Source organism: Aquarana catesbeiana, linkage group LG03, assembly GCF_042186555.1.
Source record: "Aquarana catesbeiana isolate 2022-GZ linkage group LG03, ASM4218655v1, whole genome shotgun sequence".
NCBI classification, from domain to species: Eukaryota; Metazoa; Chordata; class Amphibia; order Anura; family Ranidae; genus Aquarana; species Aquarana catesbeiana.
Window position 1 is genome coordinate 220,282,430 of NC_133326.1, and position 16,295 is coordinate 220,298,724.

Genomic DNA, 16,295 nt, shown 5'->3' on the forward strand with positions numbered 1-16,295 from the left:
TCAGTATTGTTTCAATGGCCTCTTGCTTCTCATTCTCTGGTTCGTAACTTTATTCAGGGGGTAACGCGGATTAATCATCCCAACAGGACACCCCTGAACCCCTGGGATTTGAATTTAGTCTTATCGGCTTTACAGAAACAGCCTTTTGAGCCTATACGGGATATTCCCTTGGTTCTTTTGACAAGAAAGATAATCTTTTTGATTGCCATACCCTCTGCCAGAAGGGTATTGGAATTGGCGGCTCTTTCTTGTAAAGAGCCATATTTGATTATTCATAAGGATAAGGTGGTATTGCAGCCTCGTCCTGAATTCCTACCAAAGGTAGTGACAGGTTTTCATTTAAACCAGGATATTGTTCTGCCTTCTTTTTTCCCAGAACCTCGATCTAGGAAAGAGAAGTCCCTACATTCTCTTGATGTTGTGAGAGCGGTCAAGGTCTATTTAAAGGAGACCACTCAGATTAGCAAAACAGATGTTTTGTTTGTGTTGCCAGAAGGTCCTAAAAGAGGACAGGCAGCATCAAAATCTACTATTTCCAAAAGTATTCATCAAGTGATTGTTCAAGCTTATGGTCTAAAGAGGAAGATTCCTCCTTTTCATGTTAAAGCGCACTCCACCAGGGCTGTTAGTGCTTCTTGGGCATCACCAGGCCTCCATGGCTCAGATCTGCAAGGCCGCAACTTGGTCTTCAATCCATACATTTACCAGATTCTATCAAATCGATGTAAAAGGTCATGAGGATATTGCCTTTGGGCACAGTGTATTGCAGGCTGCAGTCAGGTGCTTCAAAAAAATCCCATGCCGCTGTAATTCACACGCCCGGTGACCCGAAAGGGGCCGGACGCATGAATAGGGATCGGCAGCGGCGGCAATGGATAGATTCATGCCATGCATGAATCTATTTGTTACCATATAGGGGGGTGACGTGAAAGAGGGGGCAGCCCTTTAATGGACAGGCCGCCATTGTAAGTACCCCTGTTAGCGTTAAATAGTTTGTCTCATCCCTGTAACTGCTACATCTGCAGGAGAGCTTGTTTTGAAAAACAGACCTACTGGCTAGAACACAAGTTGAAAATAAAGGAAAGATAGTCTAAAAAAAAAAAAAAAATGTAGGCATCACATCTAGGAATCTAGCTGCAATATAATAAATGTTTGGGGGTTTAATACTGTTTTAAGAGTTTTTCAAAGGCTTTAAAAAAATTTGCTTCAAGGATATGTTCACCTTTTGATAAAAAATAATAAATGCACATTCTTTTCTTTTTGCAGGTAAAAAAGGTGCACTTATTTTTTGTTTCTGGAATCTCTAAAGCATGCTGGTCTCCTGCAGACCTGTCAGTGTATCTGTGGGCCCATACATCGTACATGCATGCAGATACAATCTGACAGGAAGACTCAATGAACTGTCACAGTGCTCCACATTGATGTGGTGGTTAATTGAAAACTACAAGCCGACAACCGCAATGGCTGTCAGGACTTGTCATTTTACATTCACAGAGGACTGTAAATGAGTGAGGCGGGCGGAGCCCCGCTCAGCCAGGTATTTAAAAAATTGTGACAGCTAGCAGGGGGCAGAAGATCCCCGCTAGCTGTCAGAGCAGGGGCTGGTCTATTCATAACATGTTACATGTTATGCCCTGAATATAGGTGTAACATGTTACAAAAGGTGAACTTAGCCTTTAAAGGCGAAGTTCATCTTTAAGTGCACCTGTCTTTCCACTTATGTTCGCAGGTGCAAATCTCTGCAGGCTCCTGAACAATAAATGCACATTTTTTACCTGTTAACCACTTCACCTCCAGAAGGTGTACTCTCCCCTCCTGACCAGGCAATTTTTTGCGATTCAGCACTGTGTTGCTTTAACGGACAACTGCGCGGCCATGCGACGCTGTACCCAAATAAAACGTATGTCCCTTTTCCCACAGATAGAGCTTTCTTTTGTTGGCATTTGATCACCTCTGCATTTTTATTCTCTCTATATATATTCTCTTATTCTCTCTGTATATATATTCTCTACATGTTTTTGGTAAAAAAAAAAAAAACAGTAAGCATATATTGATTGGATAGATTTATGGACTTATTATTTTTTTATTGTTTTTACTAGTAATGGCGGCGATCCGTGATTTTTAGCAGGACTGCAACATTGCGGCGGACAAGTCGGACACCTAACTGACACTTTTGACACTTTTTGGGGACCAGTAACCACCTATACAGTGATCAGTGCTAAAAAAAATGCAGTCACTGTACTAATGACACTGGCAGGGAAAGGGGTTAATATCGGGGCGATCAATAGGTTAAATGTGTTCCTTGAGAGTGCTTTCTTACTGTGTGAGTGATGGTTTAACTGTAGGAAGACAGAAATCTGTGTTTCTGCTTAGCACAAACACAAGATCTCTTCCTTAGTAGCAGAATGGCGATCTGCCACCGGGTTCCACTGGACCCGCTGATTGGCTCCTGCTGTGTCCAATCATCGCAAGAGTGGAGCTCCGGTGACGTGCCGAAGATAAAAATTACATACAGGTACATGATTTTGTATTTATGGGCCGCCCTGCCACGGTATATGTGCGTGGGGCGGTCCTTAACCACTTCCTGCCCTCCATATGGCAGAATGATGGTCAGAAAGTGGTTTCATTATCCTGACTGGGCGTCATATGAGGTCCAGCAGGATAATCCGCTAACGCTCGCCAAACGGTGGTGTGGTGTCAGTCTGACGCACCTCACCTTCGATCGTGGTAAAGAGCCTATGACGTAGGCTCTTTACCACGTGATCAGCTGTGTCCAATTACGACTGATCACATGGTAACCAGGAAGAGCCGTTTATAGGCTTTCCCTCTACTCGCACTGATAGGCGCAAGTAGAGAAGGGCCAATTGGCTGCTCAACGCATTGATTATCAGTGCCGACCCATCGAGGATGCCCACTGGTGACCACCAGGGATGTCCACTGGAGACCACCAGGGATGCCATTAGGTGCCCATTAGGATGGCACTCTGTGCCCATCAGTGATGCCTGTCAGTGCCTCCTAATAAGTGCCACCTATGAGTGCCCAAAATCAGTGCAACCTAACTGCTCATTAGTGCTGCCTATCAGTGCCACCTCATCAGTGCCCATCAGTACAGCCTCATCAGTGCTCATCAGTAAAGGAGAAAACTTACTTATTTACAAAGTTTTGTAACAGAAACAAAGAAAAAAAAATTTTTTTTTCAAAATGTGCAATTTTTTATTATTTGGTGCGCAAAAAATAAAAACACCAGTGGTGATCAAATACCACCAAAAGAAAGCTCTATTTGTGTGGAAGAAATTATGAAAGTTTTGTTTGGATACAGTATAGCATGACCGCGCGATTGTCATTCAAAGTGCAACAGCGATGAAAGCTCAAAATTGGACTAAGCAGGAAGGGGGTGAAAGTGCCCTGTATTAAAGTGGTTAAGTGATTAAAATATGTGCTAGATTATTTATTTTTATTTTTTTAAAAGGTGACCCTATCCTTTAAAGCAGTGGTTCTCAACTCCGGTCCTCAGGACCCACTAACAGGCCAGGTTTGCAAGATTACTGAAATACATCACAGGTGATATCATTTGCTGCTCAGTGATTGCAGTATTCTAGTCTGCATCTCCCCAAGGTAATACTTAAAATCTGGCCTGTTAGTGGGTCCTGAGGACTGGAGTTGAGAACCACTGCTTTAAAGCTTGAAGAAAGCGTTGGAAATGCTTTGCAACAGATTACTGAAAGCTTCACAAAAGCTTAGCTGTACACATTGCCCATATGCAAGCTGAAAGTCATGTGAGCAATGCATAAACGCTCATAGAGTGAGACTGGACATCTTCACAGAGATCTGAAGCTTTTTAAAACTTGTGTATGCTTCAGACAGACTGTCCGTATCTCCGCTTTTGACCATTTGCCTATCGCTTGCCTTCCCTAAGTGCCCCCTCTATACAAGAGATTGCGAGAGGGAAATGAGCCATTACATTTCAGAGGAAGACCGAGACAAAGCTTTCCCCTTGACATTTAAAACTAGCATAGCTGATTAAACGCAAGAGAGGAGATTCAAATTTCTTTCATGCTGGTACAGAAGTCCGGCCTCCCTGCATTAAATCATTCCATCAATTCCCGGAGTGCTGGAGTTGTGGAGAATCCGGTGGCACCTGATTACATATTTGGTGGCTGTGCCTTCACATTCAGTTTATTTGCCAAAGCATATTCAAACTCTATCACTTGAATACAGAGAATACCTGGCCAGAGACCCCCAAGGTCGATAATACCTGGGTCAGTGGCAAACAATCAAAAAGAAAGTATTCTCAGATTCCGCTTGTGTGCAGGGAGTACCTTGATTCCCATGTCATTGAAATCAACGATGGTTCCTACCATTAGGGAATGGTTTGAGGAATTAAACCATACCATGAGGATGGAGGAGTTAACCGCCAATCTTCGCAAATAGTACCTGAAGATTCTGGGCTTGTGGTACCCTTGGATTGATTTTTCTACATCAGCCAAACTTATTCTTCTAACCATTGCATTAATTGGTGGCCTGTTGCTGTATGAAGCCACAGCGGATTCCCATTAGGATGTACCCTCCCTTTTTCTTCCACCTCTACTCTTCCTACACTCCTCTTTTCCATCTCTTTTTGCTGCAGATTCTTCCACCCTGCTGAAGTTACTTTGGTTTTGTCTTCCTGAACTTCAAAGTCATTGGGATATCATGCCATTAAGCCATCATGGCACAGTTTTGGTAGTTGTCTGAGCTTATTACCTTGCAGAAGCCTGCTAATGTCCTCTAATGTATTTTCTGAATGTTTTGCCTTCTCACTATATGTGACCACAAGTTGATATGTTACACTGTGGTGGTCTACCTTTCCTCCTTATGCATTTCTGCTAATTTTTGTTGGTCTAGCTGTATTGCTCTGCTGTAAAACTTAATTAAGTTTATTCAAAAAAAAAAGTTCAGTGAGAGAAGAAAAGTAATGGATTGTGCAGCACAAAGCACAGAAGGTTTTTTTTATTTTTTTTTTATTTTTTTACCATAATGCAATATAGTAAAAAAAAAAACCTTCAGCCTTTACAACCACTTTAATGGGAGCTACGGCTGGAAAATCTCACCACAGCAGGTAAAACAGTCCAAAAGGCCGACTGCGATATAAACTTTCTGTAGGCTAAGCCTATTAGCAACATTCTAATAAGAACTGTAGCATGGGGTATCTTTTGTAACAAAGTCTGTACACAAAGCATTTCTTTTGGGAGTTGTAGTGTAATGAAAACTCAGGTAAATATTTAAAGGTGATGCTCAATAGTTTTTACATATAAAGTAATATGTATCCAATAAGCTATAATATATCAGCCTGGCATGACATAACCATATACCTGCCATTAGGTCAAAAATCAAGTTCTGTTTGTAACATGTGTTGCTTGTTCTGTACATAGGCCTTTTCCTGGTGGCCAGATCTGATAGCAGAGCATGCCGAGATATTTTGGTCGCTGTTTTCTGTTGATATGAACTCTGCAATAGAAGCACAACCTCCAGATTCCTGGCAGAGCTTTCCACTTTTCCAGATGCTAAATAACTTCCTCAGGACTGACAGTAAGTATTTCTTATACAGTTTCTATACAGTTATGTGTGTAAGACAGTGATTTGATAAAGCACCCACTGATATCTTGTAACCGCTTGGGGATTTATGGCCATTGGAGCCTGCAACACAATCCACTATGGAGCCCCACTTTAACTACACAATACATAATGAAATGTATTTAAAAACAGCCAACAAGCTATATGAGACCCCTTTTATTAAGCAGCCCCAACAAGGGTAAAAACAGGACCTTTATTTACAGTTCAGTGGATGATTCAACCTTTCAGTATGTTTTCAAAATGTTAATGTTGGTTTAATTAAACTGACTGTTTAGAATTGAGAATATTTTTTTGTTGTCATAAAGGGTGTCCATTTTGATGGGTTTACATGTATTACTAATGAAATCATGTATTTATGGTAGGCAGTTGAAGTTCTAATAAACAGAACTATATTAACTTTCCTTTACATGATTTCATCATCTAAAAACTCTTTAACCTGGCAGGCCCAGCCCTGGATATGAAATCCCTCAACAAATTTCTTTTGATTCCAAAATTTTGTATGGAATTTGCAAGGTCAGTAATTGCCTTTCTGAGACAAGGGGAACACATGGCATCCATGGACATTCAAGAGGCCTACCTGCTTGTTCCCATTTACCCATCTCATCAGCTATTTCTACACTTTGCAGTGACAGATGACTACTTCAAGTTTGTCACACTGCCTTTCAGTCTATCCTCTGCTCCCAGGTTGTTTACAAATGCACCCTTGCCTGCCCTTATTGGAGCACAGGATATCCGCTGATTCATCTCCCTTGCAACTCTACAACTAATGTCCAGTAGACAATTCAGCTGCATTAGGGCTTTGTGATGAACTTCAATGACTCTGCTCTCCAGAATTCCCTGCACCTAGAATACTTACATAGGTCTGATCCTGTATACATCCCAGGCAAAGGTCTTTCTTCCACAAAAGAAAATTCTTTCTCTAATAGCTCATTCTTGATAAATAAGATCTAAAAGGAATCCCATAATGAGAAAATACTGCGCTAAGCTAGTGTCAATATGCAATACCAAATAAAAATAAACAGTATTAACTGTGCTAAATATAGTGCCAAAAAATCAATAATGAGACACAAATCAATTAAATCCTTATTTCTCATATACACGTGGAGACTACCCCATTAGACAGCATAGGATATCACAGATCCATCTACACAGAACCCAGAGTAATGCCGCGTACACATGATCGGACATTCCGACAACAAAATCCTGGATTTATTTCCAACGGATGTTGTCTCAAACTTGTTTTGCATACCCATGGCCGCACAAATGTTGTCGGAAATTCCGATCGCCAAGAACGCGGTGACGTACAACACATACGACGAGCCGAGAAAAATGAAGTTCAATAACCAGTGCGGCTCTTCTGTTTGATTCCGAGCATGTATAAACTTTTGTGCATCGGAATTGTGTACACACGATAGGAATTTCTGCCAACAAAGTTTTTTGTCTGAAAATTTGAGAACCAGCTCTCAAATTTTTGTTGTCAGAAATTTTGACAGAAAATTTAATTTCCGACAACAAGCTCACATCAAACATTTGTTGTCGGAAATTCCAACCGTGTGTAAGCGGCATTAAACACGTGTGGTTATCACTACAGCCATGAAGGAATTGTAGATGAAATTTGGTTATTTATTTTCACAAGCACTGTAGCTCTTTATCATCACAGCAAGATTTAAAGCATGCTATATGGACTCTAATGCCGTGTACACACGGGTGGAATTTTCGACCGAACTCGTCCGCCGGAACAAATCCGTCGGACAATCCAACCGTGTGTGGGCTTCATCGGACTTCCAACTGACCTTTTCGGTCGAAAATCATACAGACTTTAGATTTGAAACATGTTTCAAATCTTTCCGACGGTTTCGAGTCCGGTCGAAAAATCAGTTCGTCTGTATGCTAGTCCGACGGACGAAAATCGACGCTAGGGCAGCTATTGGCTGTCAACTTCCCTATTTTAGTCCGGCCATACGTCATCACGTACGAATCCGTCGGACTTAGGTGTGATCATGCGTAGTCAAGTCCGTTCATTTGAAAGTCTCTCGTAAGTCCATGAAAAGTCAGTCGAAAGTCCGTTGGAAAGACCGTCGGACCTTTGATGCCGAAAAGTCTGCCCGTGTGTATACGGCATAATGCAATTTTTGTTTTGTTTAATTGTATTAATTGATTATGCCACTTAGCACTTTGGCACCTTATTTTATATTGATTTGATCGATTCATGTCTCATTATTGATTTTTTGGCACTATATTTATCACAGTTAATACTATTTATTTTTATTTGGTATTGCATATTGACACTAGCTTAGCGCTTTATTTTCATATATTTAAATTGTTTAGCATGAGACATGATCAATACCAGCAGCTGATTATTTTGTCTCAGATTCAATATTTTTTGGTAGCTCGCAAGATTTTCAGTTTATACAAGTGGCTTATCTCTGCTGCCAGCGCATGGTCTCTTCATCCTGAGGTGTTCAATCTGATGTGCCAAATTAATAGGACTCCCAATGTGGACATCCTTAGCCTCCAGTCTCTGTATCCAGAACTAGAAACAAAAAATGTTATCTTTCTTGTATAACCACCTACCATATAGTGGAGATGAGAAAATGCAGACAAATGTAAAGTCAAGTCTAAGCGGCTACTAGTGGGGCATATGGTATCCCTTAACGCAGATCTTCACCCAGCCCCCCCAACTTTCCTGAAGGTGGTATCTGCACATTTCAGATACTCACCCATCTAGTGAATCCAGCGTTGTCCCGCTGAGATCATCTCATGACCTGCCACCACTCATGCTGCCATATTTTTTCTGACGACATTGAGAGGCCAGCCAGCTTTTCTGGGTTCAGCAGGTAGGCCTCCTGATGATGCGCCGATAGGCCCGCTGCCTCCTCCTCTCCTGAATGAAAGGCTATGCCTCTTGGGATATGTGACATGCATATCTCGGAAGGCACAGCAGACGGTAAGCGCGTCATTTGCCTAAGGCAATTATTGTGCATGGGGAGGCGGGCCAGACTGTTTTTCTTAAGAAAAGGTAAAAAAAAGAATAAGTACTGTATCCAGGCAAGAAGGAGGGGTGGAATGGTGGGAACTTGTGGAAAAGGGTGGAGGTCCACTTTAAAACCAGAGACTCAACATGTATGGTTGGGATGACTGATCGGTATAAATAAGCAGGTAAGCCTCTCTCCCCAGTGATTTCATATGAGAACCATTTTATTTGTGAATGAACTTAACGACCAGGCACATGGTGGTCCCAATAACATAAACAGTGTAGTGCTGCTTTAAGGAGTATCATAAAAAAATGTATTAGGACAATCACAGTATTAACCCATATAGAGACTATTAGATGTTTATTTAAAAGGGTGGAGCACAATTGCATTTTCAGTTTTGGGTGTAGCACTGGATAATAACGTGTACATCAGCATGTTTATGCAAGATATGATTATTGAACTTTTGGTTGTTTATATTGCAAACAAAAGTGCAGCACAATTGCATTTTCAGCTTTGGGTGGAGCATTGGAAAATTGAAATTGTATCACTATTTTGACTCAACGTAGTGAATATTGTTTTATTTGTAATTTTTATTTGCTAGAAGCTTACACAAGGGAAGTAGTGATATAAAGGCAGTGCAGAATAAACCTCTTTCTCATGACAGTCCTATTGTTGAAGGTAGCACTCTAGTCAAAAAGGGGATTTCAAATCTTTTGAGAGATTCTCTTTAAATTGTATAGTCTTCTTGGTCTGTCTGATGCAGTACTCTCAAAACCATATGAAGCAAGCCTAAAGCTGGGTATTCACTTAAAATGTGGCCAGTTCAGCAGGAACCAGACAAATTTTGTTTAGCCCTATCTGTTCAACTGAAGCTAGTCATTAAACCACCATTTAATCAGTGCATGCAGTCAATGGCTGCAGAGCTGATCTGTGTATTCTAATATGGGGGGGGGGGGGGGGGAGAGAATCCCTGCTGTCAGAATACAATAGCACAACAGGAGAGATCTTTGCATCTACATAGCTGATGTGGATGCAGGGATCTGTGATTTTTTTTTTTTTTTTTTTTCTGAAGAAAAAAAAAAAAATTATGGGTGTTTACTCTGCTTTACAGTCGAAATTTACTAGAAATGGTTACAAATTGGTATAATATAGGCAAAAGCCAGGATGCTACCTATGTTATAATCCTAAAGGACTTGACCCATTCCTACTGAACTAAAGTCCCACAATTATTCACAAGGGTGCAAGGTCTCTACTCTCTCGATTTTTATGGAAAGGTAATCTTGAGCTTAAAATGGAATTACAGTGGTTAGGAGAGATGCACACGTTTAATATATTGTGTTTTCTTATGCACTCCTACCGCCTGTTGTACAGCTTTCACGCAGTATGAGTTTCTTGCAAGTGTAGTTAGTCACGTTTAATTTGACTCGTTCTGTAATGTTGAATACATTTCGTAGTTTTCCCAAGTAATTTCTCAGTTCCAGTAAGTTTAAAGAAGATACCCCAGCATTTATATACAGCACATATACCTTAATCCAATCACAATGAAATGTGTATATGTTGATTGTCCAAAAACAGCACTGTAGGTAAGTTGTGGAACCACCTTGTGCTGGCTGCATAAACCCACCTTTGGCGACAAAGTCTGCATAGGTATTAAGTACTCTATTTACATGACTCAAGGTCTGAATTATTGTCAAATCACCAGGGTAGAGATGTTGAAACAGCTTTCTACGTGGAAACCCTTGCCATGGGGTTGATTTACTAAAACAGGTGCACTCAGAATCTGGTGCATCTGTGCATGGTAGCCAATAAGATTTTAACTTCACCTCATTCAGTTAAGCTTTGGCAATAAAACTTATAAGATGATTACTTTCTACGTAGAGCTCCATCTATGCAGATTTTGCACGCTCCAGTTTTAGTAAATAACCCCCCCCCCCAATCTGTCTTCCACAAAATACTCCTCTTCAGGGATGGTTGTTCTAGCTTGATGTAGATGGCCTCTTTCAGGCCTCTTTTAAACCAGTTGTCCCCTCTGTCCAAAATGTGCACCTCACTGTCCTTGAATGAATGCCCCTTTACTTTGAAGGGTAACTCCACTTTTGTGGAAAAAAATGTATACAAAAAATCTAACTCATACAATTGCTACGAAAGCCTTTATTAATAAAATAATATTTCCTTTTCAATCTGCAAGCGCTGTAATTTTCTGTAAAATTCAATGCAATATAGCTGTCTAGAGGTGTCCTGTACACAGTTGGCTCACTGATTTTTCTCCACTAAAATACAAGTCAAATTTTAGGTACCTCCTGCAATAGGAATTTAACAATACTTTACAGGTGCTCATGGGAATTTAACCACTTGCCAACCACCCTATAACAGTTTTTGCTACAGGATGACCATGCTGCGCAGGATGCACTTCCGGTTATCGAGTGCGTGCCGGCAACAGCTCACTCTTGCTGTGATTCTAGACAGCGAGAGCTGTACAGCGGGTCACACAGACCCGATGCCTGGCAAAAAAATTCCATAAATATATCCCATAGTTTGTAAACGCTATAACCTTTGCGCAAAAAAATCAATTATACGCTTATTGGTATTTTTTAGTACCAAAAATATGTAGCAGAATACATATTGACCTAAACTGATGAAAAAATTTGATTTTTCATATTTTTTATTGGATATGTTTTATAGAGCAAAAATCTAAAACGGCAAAGGTGATTAAAAGCACCAAAAGAAAGCTCTATGGGAAAAAAATAAAATAAAATTTTATTTGGGTACAACGTTGCACGACTGTGCAATTGTCAGTTAACCACTTCAGCCCCGGCACTGCCTTGCTTTGTCGTGCGGTCGTGCGACATTGTACCCAAACAAAATTGATGTCCTTTTTTTTCCCCACAAATGGAGCTTTCTTTTGGTGGTATTTGATCACCTCTGCGGTTTTTATTGTTTGCGCTATAACCAAAAAAAGAGGGACAATTTTGGGAAAAAAAGCAATATTTTTTACTTTTTGCTATAATATTCCCAAAAATATATAAAACAAATATTTTCCTCAGTTTAGGCCAGTATGTATTTGTCTACATATTTTTGGTAAAAAGAATCGCAATAAGCGTATATTGGTTTGCGCAAAAGTTATCGCGTCTACATAATAGGGGATAGATTTATGGCATTTTAATTTTTTTTTTTTTTTTTTTATAGTAATAGCGGCGATCTGCCATTTTTATCACGACTGCGACATTGCAGTGGACAGATCGGACACTTTTGACACTATTTTGGGACCATTGGCATTTATACAGTGATCAGTGCTATAAAAATGCACTGATTACTGTGTAAATGTCACTCACAGGGAAGGGGTTAAACACTAGGGGGGTTAAGTGTGTTCCCTCGGTGTGTTCTAACTGTAAGGGGGATGGGCTCACTAGAACATGACAGATCACTGCTCCCAATCACTGGGAGCAGTGGATCCCTGTCATGTTGCTAGGCAAAACAGGGAAATGCCTTGTTTACATAGGCATCTCCCCGTTCAGCCTCTCTGTGCCACGATCGCAGGCCACCGGTTTGCTCCCGCGGCGGGCGCGTGCACGCTCCTGTGGCGGGCTCGCCCCTGCTAGCCGCTGATGACAGAGTGACGTATGGGTACGTCGTTTTGCGCACCCGTGGCACTTTGCCGACGTATATCGTTGTGAGCCGGTCGGCAAGTGGTTAAAGTAACTCAGTGCCGAATCGCAAATAAATGGCCTGGTCAGGAGGGGGGGGTAAATCTTCCGGAGCTGAAGTGGTTATATGAGGTGCAACACAACAGGAGGGTAAATGGATAAAAAGATGTTTATTTAAAAAAAAAAAATGTTTAAGTACAACATGCCTTTTTATAAAAAAAAAAAAGCTGATTTGCTATGATTGCAGTTAAGAGTTTTTTATTCACAAATATTTGTATTAAGATTCCACAGTGTGATAGTCAGATATCAAAATAAATCACAAACTTAACGCTTTTCGTAAATATTGATTCATTTCATGAGGATTAGATGCTTTGGATGCAGGGTATCCACAAAAACTCACCATTAAAAATATTTTACTTACAGATAGCACCCAAGGTTGTCTGCTGGGAGCTGTGAGAGTAAGACCTGCAATGACCCAGTGGGACAACAGAGAGGAGAGCAGATAGCATGCAGATGGAGATGAAGAATCACGGCAGTCCATAGTCGCATAAAAACATAAGCATGAGTAGGGAAGAAGGGAAGTTTGTTGGGAGGAATCCTTTCAGGTTTGCAATGAACATTCTCCACAGGATGGGATTCTGCTGACTCCAGACACTTTTCCACTTGAACTTGGAGGGGAGTTGAAGCTTGTGCCTGGTCCCGATCGCCTCAACAGCACACGATCACGCTCAGCTGGCCGGGGGCTTCAGTTCCTCTCCAAATTCAAGTGGGAAAGTATCTGGAGTCAGCGGAATCCCATCCTTTGGAGAACGCTGGGGTGTTGCAGGTCTTACTCTCACTGCTCTCAGGGAAGACTTCCTTGGCTGTTATTATCTGGAAGTGCTGTAATCTTTAAATTACTTGTAAAACTGATTTATTTTTATTTTTTGTAGATACCCTCTCAGTAGCATCTACTCCCGAGGAAGTGAATCAATGATCATGTAACGTATTGTTTGTGATCAGTGCTGGGACAAGGCCATTTGGTGCCCAGGGCGAAGATGGCAAACTGTGCCCCCCCCCCCCTCGTTTTTCCTTGTCAAAAGAAGTTTATTGAGTATACAATGTTATAAAGATACATAAAGTAAGTTTACAAGGATCTATAAAGTAAGCTCATTGTTTTACAGTAGGGTTTATATAGGTAAATATCATGAAATTTCAAATATTAAACATTGGGTTCACGTAAACCTAAATTAAAGATATGTATCATTTCCTTAGTTACTTTTGTAGGTATTTAAATGATTTATACCTACTATACATATTGTTTACAAGTAGAGTGTATATAGGTCAAATAAATTCTGATAATGAGCTTTAATCGTAAGGTGGAGAAAAGGAAAGAGAAAGAAGAAAAAAGGTTGAAAGGTAGAGGTATGGTCCACAAGGTTGTCCCGCTCGTCAGTTTATTATTCTTTTTAGTTCTCTTTGAAGCCTTAGAATGGGTGTCTCTGTAAGTCATTTAATCTGTTACCATGGCAACAGGACAGAGTCATTGAAGTTTGACAGGAACTGTTGTTTTATCCAAGGATGCCAAAGTTTTTCAAATTTTGGAATTTGATTTTGATCGATGGCTACCATCTTAGCATGGGACATTGTATTATTCATTCTGTGAATTGTTTCTGCTAGTACCAATGTAGGAGATTTCCATGCCTTGGCCACTGTTTGTTTTGCAGCCGTTATTAGTTGGATCATAAGTTTGAATTGAGAGAGTGTTAACCATTCCGGTTTTAGATTAAGTAAAGTTTTTTTTTTTATCAAAAGATTTTATTGCGCACAGAGTCAAAATTTATACATTACATCTGATAATGACGTGATATACAAATCATAATAGAGGCGTACATTGAACAAATTTAACCTTCATTAGTAAAAAATATTTCCATGTTCATACATGTAGATTCCTGAGTTCGCCGTCCTTATCACTCAAACAGTATATGTGCATTTTTTAAACCAGAACAAAAAAATAAAAACAACCAGCATATTACAACCAGCAACTTCTCCCCTCCCTCCCTCACCCACCCATAAGTCTGTCTTTGGTAGAATGGCCCACAAAGTAAAGCGAACCAGAAAAAAAGGAACAACCACCCTCTCATCAGCCCAAACAGAAAAATTGAGCTCACTATCATCCGTCCTTTGCCTATTCACTTTCCTGAAATAGGTAAAAAAATCCAAAAAAACATCCTCCCCGCAAAATATTTATCCCTCGCCTTCCAGGGTATCAGCAGAGTCAACCCATCTAAACCATACTTTTTGAAATTTTTTTGAGGCCCCCCTAGCTTCATAAGTCATTTTATACATCAAGACATCAGAGTTAATTACTTTTTTCCACATCCCCAGTGTCAGCGGTTCATCATGTATCCATCTTCTGGCAATAAGCTTTCGTACTCCAAAAAATAAAATTCTCAGAAATAATTTTGTGTGTGTACTCATTTGTTCTTGTCCAAACACCCCTAGGAGACACCTTAAGGGAGAGCAAATATTTGGCAAATCAAACTGTTCCGAAATGAATTCTGTCACCTGCGACCATAATGGTCTTACCTTTACACATTCCCAAGTCATGTGTAAGAAAGTACCCTCCGCCCTCCCACACTTATGACAAATGGCCGATTCCCGTCTATGCATTCGATACAATCTAGTAGGTGTATAGTACTGTTGATGTAAGTACCGGAATTGAATCATTTTATCCGTGGAAGAGACTACTGATATTAGATATGTATCCAACACCTCCTGCCACATTTCTTCCGACAGCTCAGGGACAATCGTGACCCAACGTTCCATAGATCTAGAGGTTGTAGTCCCCACCCCTGGGCCCACCGCCCCATAATATCTAGAAATTCTTTTTTTCGGGTCCGGATCCATCAGAATCCTCTCTAAGTCAGTATTCTGAACTATAATTTCATCAGCGCCAAACTGCGCAAGCGCAGCATGGTGTAGTTGGACATACCGAAAGTACCAGTTCCTCGGTATTTCAAAATTCTCTCTCAGCTGTGCAAATGTACAGAAGCGATTGTCCTGATATATATGATGTAAGTATTTTATGCCATGTCTAGCCCAAGAGTTATGTCCGTCAGTTAATTTCAAAAACTCTGCAAGTGTCTTATTATACCATAGGGGATTGTTCGGTGACAACCACAATGGATCATCCTTCCTACGTCTGGAGCATATATAGAACACTTTCCCCGGTAGTGTCATTACGGATCCCACCTCTCTCCCTGGTATCCCCTTCCTATACAGCATATTTTGAAGTGTTTCCTGCGAGGAGGCAACAGCAGCCTCCAACAGGGCAGTAGCATTGGGTGTTAAAGGGAAAAATCGCCAATGCAGAAAGGATAATTGCGACGCCAGAAAGTAAGACCTCAAATCTGGTAACGCCATTCCACCCTTTGTAACTGGCAGTTTTAAAATCGCCAAGGAGACTCTGGGTGCTTTAGAGCCCCAAAGAAAACCCACAATAATGGAATCTATATTTTTAAAAACCTTCAGAGTCACAAAAACCGGAGAGTTCGAGAGAATGTAAAGAAATTTCGGCAAGAAGATCATTTTAAATAAATTTATCCGTCCCAATAGGGTAATCGGTAAATTCTGCCATTTCCGCACCTTCTCCCGAAAATTTTGTATGACCGGCGTCAAGTTTTTCTCCAAGAACGTAGAGATAGGAAGCTGGATCTCGACCCCTAAATACTTAAAAGATGTGGAGAGTGGAATGGGACATTCCCTCGGGATCACCACCCCCTCATCAATAGGGAAAATGGAAGATTTTTTCCAATTAATCCGGAATCCAGAATAATCTCCAAATTCCTGAATCAATCGGAAAGCCTCTAATAACGAGGGCCCTGGATCCTGCAAGTATAACAACATGTCGTCGGCATAGAGCGAAACTCGCTCCTCAAAATTGCCCAGTTTCAGTCCCACCAATTGCGATGTGGTTCTTAGTTTGACCGCTAAAGGCTCAATTGCCAAGGCAAACAGGAGGGGCGAAAGCGGACACCCCTGCCTGGTACCTCTAAAAATAGGGAAGGAATCTGAAACTATA

General features: G+C 40.8%; 1 protein-coding gene across 5 annotated transcripts in view; it reads left to right on the top strand.

Annotated features, from left to right (window-relative positions):
- Window positions 1–16,295, top strand: part of CADPS2 (calcium dependent secretion activator 2) — a 1,072,621-nt gene that overhangs the window by 663,367 nt on the left and 392,959 nt on the right. For all 5 annotated transcript variants that reach the window (XM_073619790.1, XM_073619788.1, XM_073619789.1 and 2 more), the window contains exon 18: window positions 5,412–5,568. In XM_073619790.1, coding sequence (XP_073475891.1) covers window positions 5,412–5,568 — 157 coding nt within the window. The remainder of the gene's footprint in view (window positions 1–5,411; window positions 5,569–16,295) is intronic.